The sequence below is a fragment of the Brassica rapa genome, chromosome A05 (assembly GCF_000309985.2).
Source record: "Brassica rapa cultivar Chiifu-401-42 chromosome A05, CAAS_Brap_v3.01, whole genome shotgun sequence".
In the NCBI taxonomy this organism is placed as follows: domain Eukaryota; kingdom Viridiplantae; phylum Streptophyta; class Magnoliopsida; order Brassicales; family Brassicaceae; genus Brassica; species Brassica rapa.
Window position 1 is genome coordinate 8,832,203 of NC_024799.2, and position 22,795 is coordinate 8,854,997.

At 28.4% G+C, this 22,795-nt stretch overlaps 2 protein-coding genes and 1 long non-coding RNA gene across 5 annotated transcripts; 2 read left to right on the forward strand and 1 right to left on the reverse strand.

Moving 5' to 3' along the window:
- Positions 1 to 12,560: 12,560 nt before the first annotated feature.
- LOC103868291 lies at positions 12,561 to 15,377 on the forward strand. The gene has a single exon (XM_033292848.1). It carries the CDS (start codon positions 14,644 to 14,646, stop codon positions 15,145 to 15,147), a length of 504 nt encoding a protein of 167 aa, XP_033148739.1. The 5' UTR covers positions 12,561 to 14,643; the 3' UTR covers positions 15,148 to 15,377.
- Positions 15,378 to 16,834: 1,457 nt separating this feature from the next.
- LOC103868290 lies at positions 16,835 to 19,286 on the reverse strand. 3 transcript variants are annotated; one of them, XM_009146390.3, is made up of 5 exons: positions 18,891 to 19,286; positions 18,600 to 18,822; positions 18,122 to 18,274; positions 17,344 to 18,027; positions 16,835 to 17,151 (listed from the first exon to the last, which is right to left on the reverse strand). In XM_009146390.3, exons 1-4 carry the CDS (start codon positions 19,200 to 19,202, stop codon positions 17,363 to 17,365), a joined length of 1,353 nt encoding a protein of 450 aa, XP_009144638.2. In that variant the 5' UTR covers positions 19,203 to 19,286; the 3' UTR covers positions 16,835 to 17,151; positions 17,344 to 17,362. The 3 variants fall into 3 exon arrangements, with proteins under 3 accessions (XP_009144638.2, XP_018514281.2, XP_018514282.1); XM_018658765.2 differs by lacking the exon at positions 16,835 to 17,151 and having other exon boundaries at positions 17,181 to 18,027; XM_018658766.2 differs by lacking the exon at positions 16,835 to 17,151 and having other exon boundaries at positions 17,181 to 18,027; positions 18,600 to 18,817; positions 18,891 to 19,131.
- A 976-nt stretch (positions 19,287 to 20,262) lies between these two features.
- LOC117134430 lies at positions 20,263 to 22,255 on the forward strand. Its single transcript, XR_004458600.1, has 2 exons — positions 20,263 to 20,657; positions 20,708 to 22,255. It is a non-coding gene; the product is annotated as an uncharacterized LOC117134430 (long non-coding RNA).
- Positions 22,256 to 22,795: the final 540 nt, after the last annotated feature.

The following is a 22,795-nucleotide window of genomic DNA, read 5'->3' on the forward strand; positions in this document are numbered from 1 at the left end:
AAAGAGAAATAAATTGATCATTTGTTATATTTATAAAATACATAAAATAATAAACGACAAACTGTTTATATAAATTAATATAATGATTTTATATTCTTATTGAAAAGAATTATATTTTGTGTAAATTATCATAATAACTATTAACATCTTCTAAAGTTCATATTACATGCTTTATAAATCATCCATAAATTTTTTCATCAAATTATTTATTTTGGCTTATTGTATATTTTAAATTATTATAAGAGTTTGTATGTCATCTATGAGAGCTTATAAATTAATTTATAAAATTTATTCTAAAATTTCATTCTACTATCCTACTATATATTAATTGAGAAGTGACTTAAGAGATTTTTTCTTATGCGTCGATCATATATGAAATCCTAAAAAAATTGTTATAAATTGATTGTTGATATTATTTAATATAGATATTTTTTTTATATTTTTAAAATACATAAAATAATAAACGAGAAACAGTTTATATAAATCAATATAATGATTTTATATTCTTATTTAAAAACATTATATTTTACATAAATTATCATAATAACTATTAACATCTTCTAAAGTTCATATTATATGCTTCATAAATCATCTACAAAAACATTTATCAAATTATTTATCTTGTATTATTGTATATTTTATATTATCATAGGATTTTGTAAGTCCTCTATAAGAACTTATAAATTAATTTATAAAATATTTTTTTAAATCCCATTCTGCTATACTACTATATTATTAATTGAGAAATCACTTAAGATATTTTTGCTTTTGTGTCTATCATTTATGAAATTTTTAAAATTGTTATAAATTGATTAGTCGATAATTGTTAATTTTTATTTATTTTAATTATAATTAAATTTAATAGAAAAAAATAAGTCTATAAACAGTTAATATCATTTGCCAAAAATTCATAATATTACAAATAATTATTTATGACAACTATTTGTTGAAACTATAGAAAGAATAATAATGTTTGATCAATTTTTTATATATTTATAAACTATATTTACAAAAACAATTATAAGGAAGGACTTGTAAACTCCTCGTAACGTTTAGGACAATTTTATATTGAAGTACTAGTGAATTCGTGTAAAATATTACGAAGACTTAACAACTACTTCCTTGTAAATTTGTTGTTTACAAGCAGTTAATGACAAGTTGACATCATATATTCTCGACGAAACTTAACTATGCAATTACGCCGAATATCAATGCTTTTCTGTTCTAACGTATACGATTAATCACAACGTAACAGGGAAGTTACGACAAATCTTCTATTACGACGAGCGATTTACAACGAAACAATAATCAAATTAACAACGAATACCACCTTTGTAATACCTATGTTTTCTTGTAGTGAAAATTTCTGAAACTACCAAATCAGCAGCAGCATTCAACATGCTATTGACTTCTACTCACATCATGAAGTCCATGGTTTTCACTCATTGAGACACAAATATGCATAATATTTGTCTTGGACTATATGATAAAGTTTTCAAGTTATATGCCTTTGCAATCTTCCTGCAATTTGTTCGCCTTTGACTTGTTCGTCTTTGACATGAAAGACCAATAGTTACATTTGTCAGATATATAATTATATAAACGAGGATCGGATACAAGGATTCATCACATGCACCTACATAAATTACTGATGATAAGGTTCAACGAGTTGAGGATATTGGATCTTTTAAATGAGAAAAACAATGCAAATCTTTTCTTTTTACTAGTCTTTTTATTTATTTTCTACTTTCTAATTTCTAATTTTTGGAGATCGATTATAACATTTTTTTTTTATTATTTGAAATAGTTAGCTAGATAGAAAATGCCCAAAAAATTAGACCTTTTTTTTTTGACTAAAGGCTTTCATATATTAAAATGCAGAAAGAAAGAAAAAATGTTACAAGCCTAATGGCTACAGTCAATCCGAGCCCAATTGTTTTCTTGCCAGTTATATAAAACCCAATAAGAAACCCATAAGTGAAGAACAAACAGAACTGATGTCAAGCCCACCACGCGAGGCCCAGTAAATGGAGAAACTGAGGAATCCGATCAAGAGGACAGGGATTATACCCACATTTTCATGAGCCGGGAGGAGTTGATCGGATTAGATTGGCGCATGGATAGTATCTTGTTTTTTATCTGTCGATCTAGTAGGCGAAACAGAGATTCTACATTCCTGAATTGCCGCCGGTGTAGTCGATTGTTTCTCTCATTCCAAAACCAATATATTGCAGCCTGCCATCCGATGTAAGTAAGTCTCTTCCTGATCCTATTTCCCTGTAGTTGTTGCAATTGCAGAATCAAACTGTTCCAGTCCCTTTCAAGTATTAGCCCACACTTAACTGCGATGATTTGCCATAGATCCCAAGTGTAACGACATTGGAAGAAGAGGTGATCCCGTGATTCAGCCGCTATATTGCAGAGTAGACAAGCTGAATCCGTCTGAAGCCCCCAACTTAGTAAGCGATCTCTAGTCGGACATCGGTTAAGGACAAACAACCAAGTTAAGAAACTATGCTTCGGTATCCCAGCATTGATCCAAACAATTTTGGCCCAAGGTACTGCTTCCTCTTCCTCATTTCTCAGTTTCCTATACACCTCTCCTATTGAATATCGCTTTGAGCTGGCATCATTTAATACCCATTCATAGTGATCATCTTCATCCACCAGAGATATAGTTTGAGGTGTATCTGCACTTGAAGTATCTGCTCAGTCCGTGCTGGTGGTAGGAGCCAATGCCCATCAAAAAATTAGACCTTTCTAACCATTTTTTTTCTTTAAAAGGATACCATTCTCATTTTTGTTTAAGATGAGATATTCTAACAAATAACCATATCATATTAACATGGACGCTTCATGTTTGCTAATAAAAGCATAGAAAGAGGTGGGTGGATACAACATTGGTAAAATAGATAAATCAGGAGTAGTTTAAATCGATGGTACCAACTCAACAACCACAGACTACTGCAGAAAATCAACCCCTTTCTACCTTTAAAAGCATGTCCTCCCTCTTACTTCACTCCTTCCATAAAGTTTTTAAGTCAAGATCCTTTTCTGTTGTCGATATATATATATTTTATAAGAAAATTAGTTTGTGATATTTCACTTTAAAATCAAAACATTCAAAGAGGTAAATTATTTTTTTTACTGTTTTATTTTCATTAAAACTACATTTACTTCTTCTTTTGTCTATCTCTTTTTCCTCTTTGTTTTCAGTTTCAGTAAAATCTTAAATATAAGAATACAAAGAGTACAAGCAATACCTTTTATTTCAATTTAGTTTATATACAGTATGATATAAAATATATTATTTTACGAAACTATTTTATACTAAGAATTGTGATCATTTTAAACAAAATACAATTACTTAATATATGATCGGTAACAAATGCAGAAAGACGGTGGAGATGAACCAAAACTTCGGAAATGCCGTTGCTTAGGAATGAAACATTGAAGTTCGAACATCTATTTTATCAAAGTGAAGTACAAATAATATTTTCATATTTTAAGTGAATTCTTACCGTTTTTATTTTATTTTAATTAATTGTAACCATTTTCTTATTTGTTTTTTCTAAATAATTCGACATCTTTTATTAGAGAAGTACTAAACATAACTACGTATTTTGAAGTTTTATATTAGATCTTTTATATTTTTTTTCAATCTTTTTAACTATTTCATTAATTATTTTTACTGTAATATTTCAACAGCATTTATTTTACATATCCCCTATATATTTTTCCTTGAGCGTTATAACATGTTTCCGTAGCCACGTGTCATCACGAAAATGATTATTAGAATTGTTAAAAAAATAAGTTGGTCCATATAAACATATACTATGTTTTTTATTAAACTAACTATCAAATTAATTAATAGTGTACAAAAGAATATTTTTTCTTTCCTTAAATAAAAGTTATAGAATTACCTAATATGATTAACATATATATGACAATTAATGATTATGAATAATACATATTCGATAAAAAAAATTCTAGCATCTCTTTTTTTTTAATTTTATACTATTAAAAGAAATTAAACAAGCACATTAAGCATATAATAAAAACAATTAGAATTTTTCTTATATGTTATATTTTAATTTTTAAAATCGACTATAAATTACTAAAAATCCACATTAAAAATTTTGTGATCAATGATTTTAACTTTTGTTTTGTTCAAGCAAGATACAAAAGATCATATATCATAGGGGAAGGTGTTCGGATACATGTTCGGATTTGTATCGGATATTTCAGTATAACGGTATAGAACCCGTTCAGGTATTTCTACACTTCGAGTCAGGTTCGGGTATTTTATGTTCGGGTTCAGATATTTTGTGCCAGGTTCGGATATTTAAATTTTGAAGAAAAAATAAATAAATTATCCATTGTTTAAGTTTTTTGTATTTAAAATATATTTTAACTTAAATGTTTTTTTAACTTTTAAAAGATTAAAATATTAATAGGTTTGGAGATAAAACTTTTAAAATAGAAAGACACTTATTTAGTTGTTGTTTTAAGATTTTAGATGAAACTTTTGCTGATGCAAGAAATAAGAACTTGATATGTATTTTAAGTGAGTAGCAAATGATTTTTGTCCATAATTATATGTATATTATCTATTTTTTGGCAATAAGAATCATTAATATAAATATTTTGAATAAAATTAGAGAAATAAACTAGAAATATAGAGTTAAGTATACTTATGTTTGGTTATCTTTGGATATCCGGAATATTACCCGTTCGGATTCAGATATTATCCGAACTGGTGAAATAAGTAATTTCTTTCGTTGTTTTAATTAGATGATTTTTAGACCGAGCTGGTGAATATATACTAGACAAATATTTATATTTTGAGTTTGCACTTATATTCTATAACAGCTTGATATATTATATTTGAACACTATCCTGTTAATATAGTTAGCCATTGATTTTTTTTCAAAATTTTGATTTTTAGATATGTATATGGAGCGAACCTAATTTTTACATATGTCTATTTTTTTAAATTGACACTAATATAATTCACTGAATTCATAAAAGAAGTTTAAAAAGAAACTTAACATATCAGTGAAACAAAGACGAGAACGATAGCACAATTCTATAGATGTAGAAAATGAAATCACTTATTGGAGAGTTAATAGTAACCAAATAGAGAGCAGAAAACCTAATCTCCTTTCGTCATTATACAATTGATGTTGCCTATTTGGTTTTGGTGATTTGTGTCAGCCGCAAAACTTAATTTCCTTTTGTGCATATGAAGTCTTAAAAATAACTAAAATGAGATGTGATACGTTAACTCTTCAACAACGATGATATATTTAAGAGACCAACATTTGTATTCATCATTTCATAATCGATAAAAATTGTAGGATTGCAAAATGCTACAATCATTTCATAAACAACATTTGTATGCGCGCATGTTATCATCTAGACCTAGTTAACCATAATAATTTGACATGCTTAAATGAAATTATTCCATTTGTGACAAGAACTCAAAATGGTTAACACAGATTTTTTTTTTGTTTACATAATCAGTTAGACATAAACATTTGGTAACTGTTCAGGTGCGGGTTATTTTTTCAGGTATCTGGTTTTGAATAGATATTATAGATTTTCGGGTGGGTTTCCTCCCAAGTCTGGATGGTTTCAGTTTTAAAGTATAGAAACCTAAAAATATTCAAACACTGATGTATGTGAAACATGTTCGTATATTTGTATTAACAATAGCATTATTAAAGATTTGGTTCTGCTATTTTGAATTCAAACTAAAAATAACTTAAAATTAATCAAATAACCAAAAATAACCATATTATACGATTTGATTTGAATTTCTTTATGATATATAAGAACCTAAAAATATTTAAATATTTATAAAATTAATTGCTTGATGACACTTATAAATATATAACAGTAATGATAAAATAAAATATCAATTTATAAAAAAAAATATCTAACACCCGCATTCGGATCAATTTCTAGTTACCTATATTGTATGTGTAGGGCGTAAGGAGGTATTGATTTCCAGTGGTTGTTTACGAAATAGATTATAATTTTGTTTCGAAGACAAATATTATCCCACAGAATCCAAAGAAGTGAATAATATAATTAATGGTACTTAGGTAGATCAAAAAAAGTATGGACGTCTCGGTGCTTTAGAAACAAACAAAAACGGGAGCGTTTCAAGCACAAAATGTGACACTATAAAACATAGAATATTCATTGATACTGAATGGCAATCATGCAAGAAATAAAGTAAACTAAATGCAAATGAACAAAGCTGAATCCAATTTTAGAAAAAAAGTATAGGAATATATAACCTCTTCTGAACCAAAAACCGTTGACAAAAGTATAAACTATCTCTATGTCGTATTTATTCCACAAAAAAGTTATGTGTTTAGGTCTAGTGGTATTAGCGAACAATATTATATTTTTGTATTTCGGATTCATATTTTTTGATATAAAATGTTATTGTTCAGTCTATTCTATTAAAATAGAAATCACAACCTCATTTCATGTGTGATTTTTAAGTTGGACTATTATTTAAATTTTTTATCAAATATATTTATTTAATACTAATAATATTTAATCTTTTTAACTACTTTAATCATAATATCTTTTGATATCTTTTAATTTAAATATAAATATATATATATATATATATATATGTAATATTTTTTAAAAAAAATTCTAAAAAAATCTGTTGAAAAAGATTATACCAAGATTTTCATTGTCAAAAAATGTATAAATATATTTTTACTAATTTCGTAATTAGTAATGAAATGTTATTATACATTAATATATATATATATATATATATATATTCAGTTATCTTTTATAAAATGAAAAAACATGTCCTATTTTATCTATTTAATTTATAATAATATCTGTTATTTTAAATTGATAAGTTAATATATTTTATTTTCATAAATATTAAACATCTATGCTAAAAACTATAATATGTTGGTAGAACGGGTTAACATTAGTAACCTATATAATACATGTATAAACATTCAATTATCTTACACTTTTATGTATGCAATAATTTATTATCTTAAATGAATAAACATTAAAAAAATTGCTAAAGGAAATCTACCGATCTGAATTATGGACCAGGATCATAATAAATTAAATTCAAAATAATTTTCAAATATGTCGTTTCATGCATAAAAATTTGGTTTGATAATGAAAAAACAATTCAATTGAACAAATACATAATAAGAAGAAGCATATATATATATATATATATATGATGATTTGAAATACTTAATTAATTTACATCATGAAAACTATAAAATTATTTTATTTTAAATAATTATATACATATTTAAAAATATGAGTAACATTCAAAATATATACTAATTATGTAAAACAAATATCTATATATATATATGTGAAAATAACTACCCGTACGGTTGTGCATGTCAAAATCTAGTTAAAGTTTTAAAACCTAAATGAAATTAGTAGCATAACCTTGTACTTATGATTGATCTGCGGGTTTTCAATTTCTTTTTTTATAAATTCATTTACTCCCTAAGTCCTTAAATCCATTTATTGGATTATCGGGTGAACGATCTATTTTCCCACGAAAAGTATCGTATAGCATTAGATCTCCATCAAACTATCATTTCATGTTAAAACTCCATGAATTTAAAGTTGTCAACTTATTTCTCTCCAAATTATAAGTTGTAAATTGATTTCTCCCTAAATCTATAGTTCATAACTTAATTGTCCATTGACCGTGGTTTTAATCGGTTTACTATTAACCCACCAATTTTAAACTAATTAAACCCAAGAAAACCTTATTGTTTTTTTTTAACTGATTCATCAAAAAATTGAATTAAAATTGCCAAAAAAATTGTTTGTCTAATAAAAAAATTCTGAGAATCACTTTTTTTCTTGTGTGTAAATCAGTTTTTTTTTTAAATAAAAAATTAGTTTGAGATTTTCATTGGTTAATTGGTCAGTTAACCGATTAAAACTATGGTCTATGGACAACTAAGGTTCAAACTATCGGTTTGAAGAGAAATCAAGTTACAACTTATAATTTGGAGAGAAATAAGTTTACAACTTTAAATTCATGGAATTTTAGCACGAGATCATAGTTTGGTGGGGATCTAATGCTATACGATAGTTCTCGTGGGGAAATAGATCGTTCACCCTGGATTATCAAATACCAAGTACGAGTTTTGTAATAGTAATTATTATTTTTTGTTTTACAGTTTTTATTATTTAAATTCTTGTTAATATAAAATATTTACTGTCTATTTTTTTTATTTTTGACATCAAACTGGTTATTGTTATTTTGTTGACAAAATATTACTGTTCAATGATACTAGGATTCCTTTCAATTCACAGCTACAGGAAATGTTTCGTTTCAAATCAAAATTGGTTAATAATAATTTGATTGTTAGTTTGTTACTATAGAAAAGATTTATATCTACTAAATAAAAATAAGAAACAAAAACAAATTAATACATCAATTGTCAACATGTATATCAAAGTTAGATACTCTATAATATAAATTGAAAATTTGTATGTAATTTATAAATTTATAATGGGGTTTTTGCCAAAACTAACCCACAACTTGATTTTAATCCCAAACATATACCCAAACTTGAATCAAATGCAAAACTAACCTAAAAGCCTAGTGAAATTACAGCTCAGTCCCTTGTGACCAAACAAAAAAACAGAAGCCATTTTTACGAATATAGCCCCAGTAAATCGTCTGAGTCGTCTGAGATGTTGGAAGTCGTCTGGACGACTGAAGTGTAAGTCGTCTGGTACCAGTTTATTTTAAAAATAATTTATAAATCTTGTAAAAAAATATTTTGATGCGTGAAAAATAAAAATCAAGTAATTATAAACAGTTTTAAGTGATATAAATTAAGATATGATAAAATTGATTTGTTTTGAAGATAGATGAGTGGAAGTAGTGAATCATGAAATACTTTGGTTTAGGAGTTTGGCAAACATATGTTGTAGTATTGTATGTATTGTTAGGGTTAGATTTTGGAAAACTAAAATGTTTTTTTCAAAAATTAGTTTTCACCTATATGTGTTTATTTCTGTGTATAGTAAACACTTTTCAAGTTTGATTTGGTTTTATGAAGTGTTTAATTAGATAATTAAGTTTAGGGGTTATGTTTAGGGTGTGGACGACTTATATTTCAGTCGTCTGTTGAATAATTTACCCAGACGACGTATATTTCAGTCGTCCACATCGTACCGAACCTTTAATTTTACCAATGTACGTTTTAACCTAACCGGATCATTTTACTCGGACGACTTACATTTCAGTCGTCTGGTGAAGAAATTAAAACAGACGACTTACATGTAAGTCGTCCAAATATTCCTGCCTAAAATTTTTTAAAAAAATTATTTTCCCGCTTAAATAATTTAAACCAGACGACTTACAAGTAAGTCGTCTGGAAAGTCTTCTATTTTAGTTTCCCGCTAAAAATATTTAATTTTCCGCTAAAAATATTAAACTCTTCTCGACGACTTACATGTAAGTCGTCTATTTTAATTTTTTCACCAGACGACTGAAATGTAAGTCATCCAGGAAGTCGTCTGAGTCAAAAATATTTAACCTAATTGGATTTTTTGTCTCCCTATATAAGGAAAAATTTACACATTCTCTCTCCTCATCTCAAATGGCTGCAACAAAAATGTAATGTTCATCATTCTAAAACTCTCCAACCTCTCTTTAATCTCTTTGACTTGAAAACACCAAACTTTATATGAATTTTTCAGTTTTGTCTCATGTATTTCTTAATAATCTATCTCTTTTGCAGGTTTTTAATCAAATGGTACTCATCTTCCACTAATTTAAAGGTAGATCTATTAATTTTAGATATGTATTTTTGTGTGTTATATAAATGTAGATTTATCCAATCTTCCACTCATTTTCTCTATTTTTAAGTCTTTTGAACGTTTTTGGATATGCAGGTTTTTCAGATCTGGATTTGATATGCAGGTTTTTCAGATCTGGAAGACTTCTGGGACGACTTACCTGTTAGTCGTCTGGAAGTCGTCTGGAAGTCGTCTGGACTTCTTGGAAGTCTTCTGACAAAGTCGTCTGGACTTCCAGGAAGTCGTCTGAATTTTTCTGAGCGTTTTGGTAAGTTCTTATGTCTGATTTTTCTTCATTTGGTAACTTCTTGTTGTATAAAGTTCTTACTTTTTTCCCAAACTAAAACTCTCCAAACCCACTCTAATCTCTTTGACTTGAAAACACCAAACTTTATATGAATTTCTCAATTTTGTCACATGTCTTTCTTACTAATCTATCTTTTTTGCAGGTTTTTAATTAGATGGTACTCATCTTCCACTAATTTAAAGGTAGATCTATTATTTTTAGATATGTATTTTTGTGTGTTCTGTAAAGGTAAATTTATCTAATCTTCCACTCATTTTTTCTGTTTTTAAGCCATTTGAACGTTTTTGAATATGCAGGTTTTTCAGATCTGGATTTAATATGCAGGTTTTTCAGATCTGGAAGACTTCTGGGACGACTTACCTGTTAGTCATCTGGAAGTCGTCTGGACTTCCTAAAAGTCGTCTGGACTTCCTGTAAAGTCGTCTGGAAGTCGTCTGAACTTCCTAAAAGTCTTCTGACAAAGTCGTCTGAACTTCCTGGAAGTCGTCTGGACTTCTTAAAAGTCGTCTGGTCTTGTCTACTCAAGTGGAATCCAAGCTTGTCTTTGTAGAGGAATGATCTATAATAGTTTTGTTTGTAGTCTGTTTTGTGAATTGCATGTCTACTCTTTTAGTTGTGAATTTTTTGTAAAATCAGTAATAATGTTTTCCAAGATGTATTAAATGTGCTAACAAATGTGTTTACACATTTACAAATCAATGAAATAATAGACTTCAGTAGCTTTTTTCTTATCTTTGGATCTCTCATATGCAATAATAAACTCCAATGGCATTTTTCTCATCTTAATAAACAAGAATGTTGGTAGCTTCATATTGATACAACATTTTAAGAAGCATTTAACCCTTCTTCCAACTCATAATAATAGTCATCATTATTGTCTATAACAATAATACTTAAGAGATGAAAACAAACAATAGTAAACTAGTCAAAGCATATCATATTTTTTATAAGTTTGCGTTGAAAAATTTAGTCAAATTTAGTAAAACTAAGAGAGAGAACATATTTTGTAAATATGAGTTTTACATATCTTGAAGTTACTTATCACTCTTAAAAATACAAGTTATTCAAAAACTAACGTAGAAGACTTAAAAACTAGCGGAGAAGACGCGGACGACTTCAATCTAAGTTGTCCAGACGACTAAACTATACATCGTCTGGTCAACGCAGAGGTTATTTTTGCAATTGACTTTGAAATCTGTTATTTCGGACGACTGAAAAATAAGTCGTCTACTATTGTTTGGTTAAAAAAAAACTCCAAAAAACCTAGACGACTTACATTTCAGTCTTCATAGGTTAGTTTTGCATTTGACTGGATTATTTCAGAAGTTTGACTTTTCTGGACGACTTACATTTTAGTCGTCTAGTGAAAATTAAAATAATAATATTTTTTTAAAAAGTAGACGACTTACAGTTAAGTCGTCATAGGTTAGTTTTGCAATTGAAAAAAAAACTTCAAGATTTAATTATATACAGACGACTTATAATTCAGTCGTCCACGAGATGACTGAAATGTAAGTCGTCCAGGATTTACGAGGTTTGACCAGAATCTCGGAAAAAAATTCTGGACGACTTACTTGTAAGTCGTCTGGTGGACGACTGAATTATAAGTCGTCTGTGTATAATTAAATCTTGAAGTTTTTTTTTTTCAATTGCAAAACTAACCTATGACTACTTAATTGTAAGTCGTTTACTTTTAAAAAAATATTATTATTTTAATTTTCGACAGACGACTGAAATGTAAGTCGTCTCGGGAAGTCAAACTTCTGAAATTATCCAGTCAAATGCGAAACTAACTTATGACGACTGAAATGTAAGTCGTCTAGGTTCTTTGGAAATTTTTTTGAAACCAAACAATAGTAGACGACTTAACTTTCAGTCGTCTCAGGTTACAGATTTCAACGTCAACTACAAAAATAACCTCTGCGTTGACCAGACGACTTCCAAGTAAGTCGTCTACAGCCAAACGACTTCCAGGTAAGTCGTCTACAGCCAGACGACTTCTAGGTAAGTCGTCTACAGCCAGACGACTTCCCAAGTAAGTCGTCTACAGCCAGACGACTTCCCAAGTAAGTCGTCTAACGAACAGATCTGGAAAAAAACTCGATGTCATACCTTAAATTAGTGAGATAAGTTCCTTAGCATACATAAGGCTTCTCCAAGCACACAGAATCACAAACGAAAGTCACCCACCCAGAATAGTTAGCTTCTATGACTCTATGAACCATAAAAATTTTAGAATCAAAATTTTGGGTTTTTTTAGCTCATTGTGGAGAGAAAGTGATAGATATGTTGTGTTTAGTTCACAAGAATGGAAAAAGAAGAAGGGTAAATCGATTTTGGGAGCATTAAGAGCTTCAAATTGGTTGTTCATGGTGGTTGTGGTATTGAAGACAATGGCAATCTTGTAATTACTTGAAGATGATGAGGGTGAGAGAGTAAAGATGTCATTTTCGAAAAAAAAAAAATTGATGGCATTTTCGTAAATTATATGAACTTGTGGGGTGAATAGGGCAAAACCAATTTTTTTTAAAAAAAGGAGGTTAGTTTTGTGTTTGACTTTAAGTTGTAGATCAATTTTACAAAAAGCTCATTTATAATTAAGTAAAAACTCACATTAAAACCAAAATTCGTTAGACATCTACTCTATTAAAATAGAGTCATATTTTTTATCTACTGTACAAACGTTGTAACTTAAATTTTAAATGGTCCAACAAGAGATTTAATAATATCTGAAGCATTATAAATAATTGAAACTGATTGATAATTCAATGTATTTTCTTAACAAAAACTGATTAATAATTCTAAACCGTTTCCATACTTTGACATTTGTGATTCGTCTAACCCACTTTCTGTTATATCTACAATACCAAATTAATATTGCTCAGGATTAAAGTAAAACGATTTGCACAATGATAAGTAATCACATACTCTGGTGGGCCGTTAATTAACTAGGAGCATAGTGTATTTTCATTGATGATGCATGATATCCACGACTTCTTTTATATGTAAGCACATATTTACGTATTGCATTAATGTATAATTTTGTTGTCGTATATCTATACTATGTCAGATTTGTATAAATAAGAATCAAGTTTTCATATATTAAAAAAAAGTTTTCATATGTTATAATGAAAATTTATAATCTGAAAATACATCATGCATATGTCAAACAAAGTATATAATATAAAGGTTTCTGAACAAAAATATTATAATATAAACCAGTTTTAATTAAATATATATTTTAAATATTCCTAATTTACTTACTAATTAAGTTTCAAATATAAAAACAAAACCAAGTTCAAGAATTTGAAATTGTAACAAACATTTATTGTTTTGATATTCATTTAACTAACCTATATTTGCTCAAAATTTATTAAGATATCAATTATTAGGTATTAAATCAATAAAATCGAAAAATATTTTCAGAATTTTATTAAGATACTATATATACACTAATTATCTTTAATTATCGATGAGAACGATTAATAGGTTAATATTCTATAGATATATTTACATACACTAAGTCATATTTATTAAAACCTAAAATTTATTTCTAATCTAAATATATATAACAATTGAATATATTAAAAAATCCAATTGATTTTTTATGTCCACATTAATATTTGAGCATAACTAATTTTTTCAAACACAATATTTTATTAACAACTAAAATCCACGCTATTAATATACACACTTGCAATACTAAATTACAACATTTTAAACCCATTCTTCTACGTACAGAAAAGTTTGTTTTCATACAACTTCTTAAAAGAATAACATTCCTCAAAGATCTAAAGCCATTTAAAACTAACACATCAAATTCAAATCTTAGTAACTTATTTTGTTAGTAAAAAAAATAATAATAATAAACACAAACAAAATTTTACAAAATGAAATTTTTATCTTATGTGCTAATAATTTCAATTAAAAAAATTAAATCTGATAATGTATAAAATAGAACTGTTATATATAAAATATTTAGCAACCCACTTTAATCACATGTAAATATTTTACAAATACCAAATTGCACAATTGTGTATAAACATATTAATAAAAAATAAAACCTAAAATGTTTAAAATAAAATTTTAATTTTTTTTGTCAAAATAAAAAATAAAAATACCCGCGTTTAGCGCGGATTAGACTCTAGTATATTATTAATCCGCACGACCGTCATTTTAGTATATAAACAATGATAATTTCGTAAAAAGTTATGTGTTTTACCGATTTTCAAATAAAGCATTATCACACGTTAAATCAATACTATTTTAAAAAAAAAAAAAAAAATTTGAAACTGAACTATTTTAAAAGTTTTACTCGAGATAAATAGTCTGATATTTTAATAAAAAACCATGGTCCCTAAGTTTATTTTTTTTCTTTAATACAAGGAAGAGCTTTCTGGGGACAATTCACCAAACTCAAAGAAGACGACAGAATTAATAAACGAAAACAAGCCTGCTTCTCGACTTCAGAGTTACAAGAAGAAAACAGAAAGATGGTGCTTAGAAGCTCCATCTCCAACACAAGAAAATTCTTCCAAAAAACTATCGACAACGTCAAATCATTTTTCTCCAACAATGCTACCTATCACAAACTACCTAAAACACCTAATAACATTCCCATCAACGATCATCATCATCAAAACCCAAATAACATCATATCATCATCATCGACATCATCCATACATAAGCAGTTACAGCCTAAATCCAGAGACTATGCGACCAAAAACAGAGTTTTGATTCAACCACCGAGAAGAGGAGACAGAGATGAGACACTCTTTTCCAAACCAAAGGTTGAGCTTGTTCTCCTAAAGCTACAAGAGATGGAGGCGATAATGAATGCTGATATAATAAATGATGAGGAACATGTCTTAGATGTTCGGGAGTTCCTCGATTGCTACTCTCGTCTTCGTTGCGCTGCTTACATCGATGTGGTTGAGAAGTTTTTTATGGAGGTCTACTCTGATTTGTTTAGCCCTCAACCTCTCGAGCACAACTGATGGATATTCTGATATGATGATCTGTCTTCTTTATTTTATTTTATTTTTTGCTTGTCATTTTTTTTTTAACTTCATGATCTTATTCCCTGTTATGTGGCTGTATTTTACTGGTTTTATTTTTACTCTATTTTATGTTTCTTATGACTTGTAATAATGATAAAAACAATTTGCTTAAAGTTGTTCGAGTTATGATCATTCTATAAGATCATAATAAGGACTTATGTTGGTTACTTTGGATGGTTGCTTTGGCCTTTCTTTATCTCGATGGGGAACAGTACCAGTCTGTTACAGCATTTAAAAGTAAAATGGTGGGAATGGGATCACACGTTGGTTGAGGAGGGAAAAATGGGGCTTGATATTAGCTCTGGCTGGGAGTTTCCACATATGTCTTTATTCATGGTGGTATGTAATCGAGAGGTGTACTTAATGAGACATATTGACATATACTATGGCATAAAAATTGGTAAAATTCATAGTATATCATTTATCTCCATGCTAGCTCAAAACTTCCAAAACATCAAGGTTAAGATTCCAAAACATCAAGGTAAAGAGTATAAATAAGCGCTTCACAGGAGACAATTCATTAGCAAGTTTTAAATTTGTTTTTTCATTGATTATTAATTTTTCGTATTTACTTATTTCAGGTTAAAAAATTCAAAGAAGACGAGTCTGCAATAAGTATCGACCAACACTTGGTCAATGTCAATCGATATTACTCTAGAGTATTGAACGCCACTTAACTGTGTCAATCGACACTCATATCAGCGAGCATGTATTCTGTTTTTTCTTGTTAAAATTTTTCTTATAATTTAAATCTTCACCAAACTTAGATTATATAACACTAGGGATAATGGTTGTTTATGTTTGGGGAGGTAGTTTATGTTACGGAAAGAAAAATATTTTTTTTTACAAACTCATAACTCCTTACCAATCTCTTTCACTTTTCGCATAAGATTGCCGATCCACTTCTTGCCATGTGATCATTGTTTTGTTTCATGTCTGCTATTGAACTGATGGTCTATAACGACCTTCTAGAAAGAAAAATATATTTTTCACAAGCTCGGATGTCTCCTTATTAGTTTCTTTAATTTTTGATTGGTTGATTTTATACTGTTTTTAGCTGGTTTTTCTTTATTGGATACAATTTTTTGCCATGCAATTCAATTAATATTAATATTATTTTATTATATGGTACATCGAATTATAACTTATAATTTATAATTACAGCATTTTGTAAATTATTTCATAAATATGTATATATCAAGTATGAAACGGATTAAATGACATTAGTTAATTTATATTATAATAAAATTAATTTTTCCCATTATGAAGAATTTATAAAATAGATTCATATTAGTACTAGGAGGGTTATAAAATTTAATTATCTTATTTTCATAAATGATATTTATATAAATTTTAGTTTAATTATATATACTTTCAAAAAGTGTCATATAAAAATGACTATGTATAAAATTGCTAATTTTCACTAAATAATTTTTTAGTAAAAATTAATCTTGGGATCAAAATCTGTTTTTTTTTAACTGGTTTTATATTACCATTCACATGCTTTTCCATTATTTACGTTTCATAGAAGAAAAAAATTTCTTTTCCAAAAAAGTTATGAATTATCGGACCGTATTTACTTGTCCAACTACTAACTATCCAACAAATTACTTTGAATTACTCATTGAAGAAATCATAAGAGTTTTAATTTTTCTATACAAAGTCTAATAAATACACACGCATATTATAACATGTATACCAAACTTATTTTTAATTTTGCTTATATTACTCTTTAAAGAGAAAACACCAATTTGTAATACACAGGTTAATGAAATAGTAAAAAACAGTCCACAAAATTGGGCCGTCAGTGACAATTCCATTGTACATGGTCTTCATCGGCTGGGGTAAGTGTTCCGTTTCGGACTGACCAATTAGAGTCTCCATAAACAAATGGTGTGTATGGACAAACGCAATTGGGGGCAGACAGACCATCTGGTAGCTCTAGATGCATCAGACAACACTTGTATGAATATATGGAATCACAACAAAATTTTATAGCAACCAAATGTGCAAGACAAACTAGTCTTTAACACCAAATAAACGACAAGTTCCACTGTATTTTTAGCTTTCTATCGTGTTTAGCTTTTGCTTTGTTTCTGTTTTCTACGCACAAACCATTATCAAAAGACTTACCTCATATTTGGAGATCAATTTATATGATAGCAAGACCAGTTTTCAGGTAATCCAAGCAAGAGAAAGGAAGACGAAGGATTTTGTCCACTTGTAAGGAAGTCTTCATAAGACTGGTCTTGATTTGGTCTCTACGTCTTCCATCTGAACTCATGCCTCTGCTCACCACCAGAGATACATTACATAGCCATGGAACTTCACAAGCAAAAACCAATCCATTCCTCTCATTCTCCATTAAACCCTTTTTATAGGCTTTACCGACTTTCCTAACATACTTTCCCGTTGTTACACCTTCATTTGATCTGTCTAAATCTGAGATGTCCGCATCAGAGTGAAGGTTCACCACCAGAGTCCCATGGTCATGGTGAAGTCTTTCGCTCAGAGCTTTCATGAACAGAGAATTGGAATCCCACAGACTATGTGGAAAAATGTCTGCTCCATCATAAGCATCCATGAAGATAATGTCATAAGAATTATTTTGGTTATTGAGAACGAATTCCTTAGCCTCTGACTCGTAGAGGAAGAGTCTCTCGTGGATGCCTCGCCACATCACTTGGTCAATAATGTCAGGAGTTGGTAACGCACGTTTCCCTGTTGCTGTCATGACAGAGAATGCAGGGAAGCCCATTGCTCGAACCGACTCGGAAATAACTACTGGGTCGATCTCAACTATGTCAACAAGAGCACCTAGAAGACGGATCAAAGCACCATTCACATAAATTAACATAAGAACTAGTGATGGAAAGTATATACAATAGTAGGTACAATGAAAAGTTCCTACCAAGAATGTGATTAGCTAAAAACAACGGTAAGCTTCCTCCACCGTGACCAACGCATAATATGCGCATTTGTTTCTTCCCAATAGCTGCATTCGTCATATCATATTTCGAAGCTGCTAGAGACGTCAATCCCACTGAAACCATGCTCTTCAAATCTGTCACAATAAAAAAAAAAACAGTTCGGTTTCAAAAGAATCAAAACCATAAGTAACAACAATATTATGTTATAGTTAAAGCAGAGAACAAATGTTAAGTCAAAGTGTTCAAAAAAAAAAAAAAGTTAACAACTAATAACTGAAAATAAAAAGTGTTCAAAAAAAAAAACAGAGAACCTAAAACATGATAAGTTGGGGGTAACAACTAATAACTGAAAAAAACTTCATTCACTTATCTAGTACTAGTAGTATCATCTGAACAAGTCATGTTCTGTGGGTGATTCAGCATTTGGTGGCAACAAAGAGAGAGGGTTAATATAATTACATGGAACAGCAAGGCAATGAGGGTGTTGCATGTAGAAAATGGAACTCGGTTGCAATGCTCTACAAGCAGCCATGACTTTCACAGTGCTTTGTCGAGTATCATCGTTGAAGCGAAGTGATCTCCATTGATATCCAAGTATCTTAAACTTCTCACCGTCTCTTCCCATTATCTCCATATACCTATTATCTAGCCATCCTTCAGTTTCTGCCCATGATTCTCTACTCTACATAACAACAGGAAGCATTAGAAATCATCTAGAGCTATAGAACTGACTCCACACGGGATACTCACGGGAAGAGAAGAAGGGTGGGCGACGACAGAAACAAGACCGTTTCCTCTGCTCGAAGAAGATTGTGAAACGGTGTGACCGCGTTCGTGAGGGTCCCACCATTCCTGCGAGTAGAACCAGTCTCCTTCGTCCTTCACGCCTACACGGAACGCTCCTCCGCAGAGATGCCGTAGATAGGACTCGACGCTGCTCAACCGCCGCGTTAACGAGAAACGTTGAATCGAGTTCATCTCAGAAATCTCAAACCCTTGGAATTGTCGGCGGCCTTTTGTTTTGGGGTTACTGTAGAAAGTTTTAAGACTGTAGATTCTCATCAGCGCTTTTTTTTCTTTTTTTTTTTAATATCCCCTATATATTAATTGAGAAACATTTGAAAAGTTGTAACCTCAATTTTGTATTAATTAAAAGAAGCCCCAATGCATAGGTGGCACTCAATTAGGTAGTCAATTACATTCAATTGAAAAATAAGTAGGTCCACATTCGATTTTTATATGTTGTTAGATACATAAGTTGGCCAAACTATATGATATAATGATATGATATGATATTTTCTTTCCTAAATAAAACCTACGGAATTACCATAAATGACTAATATATATATATGACAATTAATAATTTTAATAATAAAGATTTGATAACAATTTATATCTCCTCCATCATTTTTTGTTTAATTTTATATTATTAAAATAAATTAAACAATCAAATTAGCTATAAAAATAAAATTTAGATTTTTTCGTATATGTTATATTTTGAATTTTTAAAAACGACAATAAATGACTAAAACTATTAAAATTATTATGTTAAAAATTAATGATCAATGGTTTAACATTTTTATTATAAGAAGATACACATGATTTTAAAACCATATGAGTAAAAAATATCATTTAATAATAATAAAAAAAAAAAAATATATATATATATATTAAACACTATATACCATAAGATTACATAAATATTTTAATATCAAAACTTTCAATGAATTTTCAAGAACATTTATAAATTATAAACTTATTAAAGATTTCAGATTGAAAATTTTGTTATCGATGATTTAAATATTTTGTTATAAAACGATATGAATGATCATAGAACCGTATGATTATAAATTCTTATTTAATAAATAACTATACAAAATATACTATTCTTAGAAAAATAGGTTGGTCCATCTTAATTTATATTACACTTTTTATTAAACTAACTATCGAATTGATAAATAACGTACCAAAAAATGTTTTGCAATTTCCTTAAATAAAAGCTACGAAATTACCTAATATGAATAATAAATATTTGATAACAATTTTTGTATCTTAGTTCTTTTTTTTAATTTTATATTATTAAAAGATATTTAAAAATCACATTAAATATATAATAAAAACATTTATATTTTTTTTTATATGTTATATTTTGAATTTTTCAAAACGTCTATAAATTATTAGAAATTTGAAGATTCCCACTCTGAAAATTTTGTGATCAATAGATTATTAGAAATGTTTATCCCGCGCCTTGCGCGGGTCTTATCCTAGTAATAAATTAAAGAGAGAATTTGTTTGGCAATAGAGTGAGCTCTAACATTGACCATTCTAAAGATAAATCTAAACTGGATGTTAGTAAAAAAAAGGAGTAAGTAGGTGAATGTGGTTGAGAAATCAGCAATCTCTAAATGTCTTGCATGTGATCTCACTAAGTTTCTGAGAACTTGAGAATCATAGAGAATCTAGGAAGATTTAATCTCACGACTGAGAACAGAGAAAATAGTTTTTCGCATTGTTAAAGTTTCCGCAATAATATCACAAAAGAGCGGGATGATCCTGCATGTCCAAAGTTTCTGCAACATTTTTGACATCCAAAGTTCATCTCCGGTAGGGTTAAGGAGACGATTACCTATGATTGGACAGCTGGAGGCGGTCCATCCGATCCAGGTCGGGAGAAGAACCAAGCGGGTTGATGAGCAAGAAGTAGTATTATCCAACGGTTACACCCGTAACTGGTAAAAAATTGAAAAGAGGAGCGAAATGTTTAGTGGTAATAAGCCAGAAGATGAATAAACCGAGTGGCAATGCAAAATCGTGTGTGCTCAGACCAAAGGATAAGAAACAGTCTCGATTATTGTGACTGGGAGGGAACAATCATTGCCAAAAAAGGGAGAATCATACTTTTTACGTTGCTTGATCAGCGCAAAATTATTTTTAACAAAATTTTATTAAAGAAATAATATATATATATATATATATATATATATATATATATTATTTATATTAATATGAACTTATATAAGATATTAATTAATTTTATTTTCAGACATTTTAATATTTTTGTTATGAATTTTTAATTAAATTTCTGTAATTTATTTGATTAATTGTGTGACATATATTTTTGATAAATTTTGAATTACAAAACTTATTTGATGTCAACTTATTGACTCTAACATTTCATTTCTATATAATATTCAATTTAATATGAAAGCTTATTTAAGTTTAAATGATGTAATTTTCTATTTAAGTTTAAATGAATGTAATAAATAATGCTTAAAACATTTAAAATTTGAAAAAATTTCAATAATATTGTATATAATAATAAATATCATGGGTTGTTAAATAATACCCATTTTAAGAGGTTTGTTACTAATCTATAGATAAATGAAAAATAAAAATGAAATTTTATTAAAATGTAGTTATAAACCATACTAGTCTAAGATTTAAATAACGCATAAATGCATAAACTTTTGATGATCTATATGAGAAAAATGGTCGGCTGTCATGGATATACTTCGAAAATCCTATTAACAAGTTCGGAGAAGATGAAGAATAAATTATGAAGCTTTTCATAAAAGAAAAAACAAAATTCAACATTTCATAGAGCCGGTATTGTGATATCTATACTATTCAAGCAGAATCCTTCTTAGGATTATGCCCCTGACCTTTTAAAAATATTATAAAACATACCATTACTTTTTTAATATCTTTAATGATCTACAAAAATTTAAAGCCCATTCGATAGGTCCAAACTGAACCATTGTTAATCCATTAGGCCATTTTGTTTAAAATATATTTAGTGAAAATCATTAAAAAGATTGTTTTATTTTTTATACAGAGATCAATACCATTAAAAGATGATCATTCACTTAATGAAAATTACAGTTTCTCAAAAATACCCTTATTTTTACAAAGGATGAATAAAATTCATTAATGGCATTTAAGTCTTTTGGTTTTGGGCCTACATGTACACCTAAATAGATCTATAAATAATGGGCCTATATATATTTAAAAGATATACTAACTTTAAATATAATATATGTATAAATATATTACAAACTATAAATAAATTAGCAAATATGAAAATATCATTTTCTTAAATATACATATCAATATTTCATTTTAATATTATACATTTTTTCAATACAAACCAAAATCTTATATCCTACACCATATATCATATACATATTTGAATATCATTTTATACATAATATTGATATGACAATTACGAGTGTTCAAGAAAATTTTAAAAACTATATTAAAATTAATTTTTAAATCTAAAATAAAAACACAAACTTATAATAGGTTATTAATGACGAAAATAAACTAATATTGTCATATCAATAAGTTTTTGTATTTTTATTTTTTATTTGGATAACATAATATAATTTTATCAAATTCTAAGGAATCACTAATTTATGTAATATTAATAAATATATGAGTAATTTAATCAATTTTTAAAAAAATTACTATTAGATATTTTGTAATCGGATCAATGGTATCAGATTGCAGGTTAATAGTGAGTTTTTGGATTTTTACCTGGTTATATCAGATTTTTAATTAATGAATTTTTCATTAAATCCGAACCGGATTATATACAATGTATCGGGTCTATAGGTCCAACCATGAATCTAGGTCAGATATGAAAACAAATCTTA

Bases quoted from the DNA above. Each gene is read 5' to 3' on its own strand.
- LOC103868291 (XM_033292848.1), top strand. From the start codon at position 14,644: ATGGTGCTTAGAAGCTCCATCTCCAACACAAGAAAATTCTTCCAAAAA.
- LOC103868290 (XM_009146390.3), bottom strand. From the start codon at position 19,202: ATGAGAATCTACAGTCTTAAAACTTTCTACAGTAACCCCAAAACAAAA. The intron at 18,275-18,599 runs GTAATTATATTA...TTATTGTGACAG, and splicing joins TCATTGCCTTGCTGTTCCAT to ATTTGAAGAGCATGGTTTCA. The intron at 18,028-18,121 runs GTAGGAACTTTT...TCCGTCTTCTAG, and splicing joins TTTAGCTAATCACATTCTTG to GTGCTCTTGTTGACATAGTT.